Raw genomic sequence first — 1,846 nt, 5'->3', positions numbered from 1 at the left:
GGGATGGGGACAGGGATGGGATGGGATGGGGACAGTGACGGGATGGAGACAGGGACAGGGATGGGATGGGGACAGGGATGGGGATGGAGATGGGGACAGGGATGGGACAGGGATGGCATGGGATCAGGATCGGGGTGGGATGGGATCCCTGGGGTGGGATCAATGGGATTTCCAGAGGATTGGGATGGGAATGGGATGGGATGGGATTGAGATGGGATTTCCATGGCATTTGGGATGGGAATGAGGATGGAATTGGGGTGGAATTGGATTGATGGGATGGGAATGGGATCAATGGGGTTGGGATGGGATCAATGGGGTTTCCATAGGGTTTCCATGGGATTGGGATGGGATCGATGGGATTTCAGTGGGGTTTCCATGGGATTGGGATGGTTTCAATGGGGTCACTGGGGTCAGTGGGGTTTCCATGGGGTCAGTGGGGTATCCAGGGGTTGGGATGGGATCAATGGGGTTTCCATGGGGTCAATGGGGTTTCAATGGGGTTTTCGTGGGGTCAGTGGGGTCTCCCCGGGGTTGGGATAGGATTATTGGGGTTTCAGTGGGATCAATGGGATCAGTGGGGTCAGTGGGGTCTCCCCGGGGCTGGGATGGGATCAATGGGGTTTCAATGGGATCAGTGGGGTTTCAGTGGGATCATTGGGGTCAGTGGGGTCTCCCCGGGGCTGCCGTGGTCATGAACGGGGTCGGGCTCTGCGCAGGCTGAACGGGGATCGGCAGCGGCAGCAGGAGCGGCCTCGGCCCAGGGTAACGCTGCCCTCGGCACTGTCACTGTCACTGTCACTGTCACCATCACCGTCACTATCACTGTCACTGTCACTGTCACAGCCCGGTGGCACTGGCACTGTCACTGTCACCGTCACCATCACTGTCACAGCCCGGTGGCACTGGCACTGTCACCATCACACACCTGAGTGGCACTGGCACTGTGACAGCCGGAGCTCACTGGCATTGTCACACTCGAGTGGCACTGGCACACACATGAGTGTGACACCTGAGTGTCACACCCGAGCAGCACTGTCACACACCTGAGTGTCATACCTGTCACCGTGTCACGCACCCAAGTGTCACACCTGTCCTCGTGTTATACATCTGCCCCATATGTCACACCTGGATCCCCTTGCTCTCTGTGTCCCCTGTCCCCTCAATGTCCCCAGTGTCCCCAGTGTCCCCTCAATGTCCCCAATGTCCCCTCGGTGTCCCCACAGCCATCCTGGGCATGTACACCCTGATGAGTAACAAGCAGTATTACGACGCCATCTGCAGCGGGACCATCTCCAACACCGAGGGCATCAACAGTGAGTGACACACGGGGACATGGGGACAGGGAGGGGACAGGGACATCAACAGTGAGTGACACACGGGGACATGGGGACAGGGAGGGGACAGGGGACATGGGGACATGGGGACATGGGGACACAGGGACATCAACAGTGAGTGACACATGGGGACATGGGGACAGGGAGGGGACAGGGAGGGGACAGGGACAGGGGACTTCAACAGTGAGTGACGGGGGACAGGGACAGGGACAGGGGACAGAGGTGGGGAAAGGGACAGGGATGGGGATGGTGCCCTGTCCCCATGGTGTCTCCATGTCCCCACGGTGTCCCCACGCTGTCCCCGTGTCCCCTCGCTGTCCCCAGGCGTGGTCCAGCCTGACCGGTACCCCCCGGTGCCCTGTCCCCATGGTGTCCCCGTGTCCCCATGTCCCCCTGTCCCCTCGCTGTCCCCAGGCGTGGTGCAGCCTGACCGGTACCCCCCGGTGCCCTGTCCCCATGGTGTCCCCGTGTCCCCATGGTGTCCCCAGCCCTGTCCCCTCGCTGTCCCCAGG

The 1,846-nt window shown here is 60.7% G+C and overlaps 1 protein-coding gene across 1 annotated transcript in view; it reads left to right on the top strand.

Annotated features, from left to right (window-relative positions):
- The window catches only part of LOC130587579 (tropomodulin-4-like), a gene marked incomplete at its 3' end in the record, with an annotated part of 8,064 nt that overhangs the window by 2,786 nt on the left and 3,432 nt on the right, over positions 1–1,846 (top strand). Inside the window, exons 4-5 of the mRNA XM_057388559.1 lie at positions 1,220–1,313; positions 1,749–1,779. Coding sequence (XP_057244542.1) covers positions 1,220–1,313; positions 1,749–1,779 — 125 coding nt within the window. The remainder of the gene's footprint in view (positions 1–1,219; positions 1,314–1,748; positions 1,780–1,846) is intronic.

The sequence above is a fragment of the Malurus melanocephalus genome, unplaced genomic scaffold, assembly GCF_030028575.1.
Source record: "Malurus melanocephalus ecotype Western Australia unplaced genomic scaffold, MMel_1.1 scaffold_2102, whole genome shotgun sequence".
Lineage (NCBI taxonomy): Eukaryota > Metazoa > Chordata > Aves > Passeriformes > Maluridae > Malurus > Malurus melanocephalus.
The sequence above is the reverse complement of the archived record's forward strand: the minus strand, read 5'-3'. Positions and strand labels throughout refer to the sequence as shown.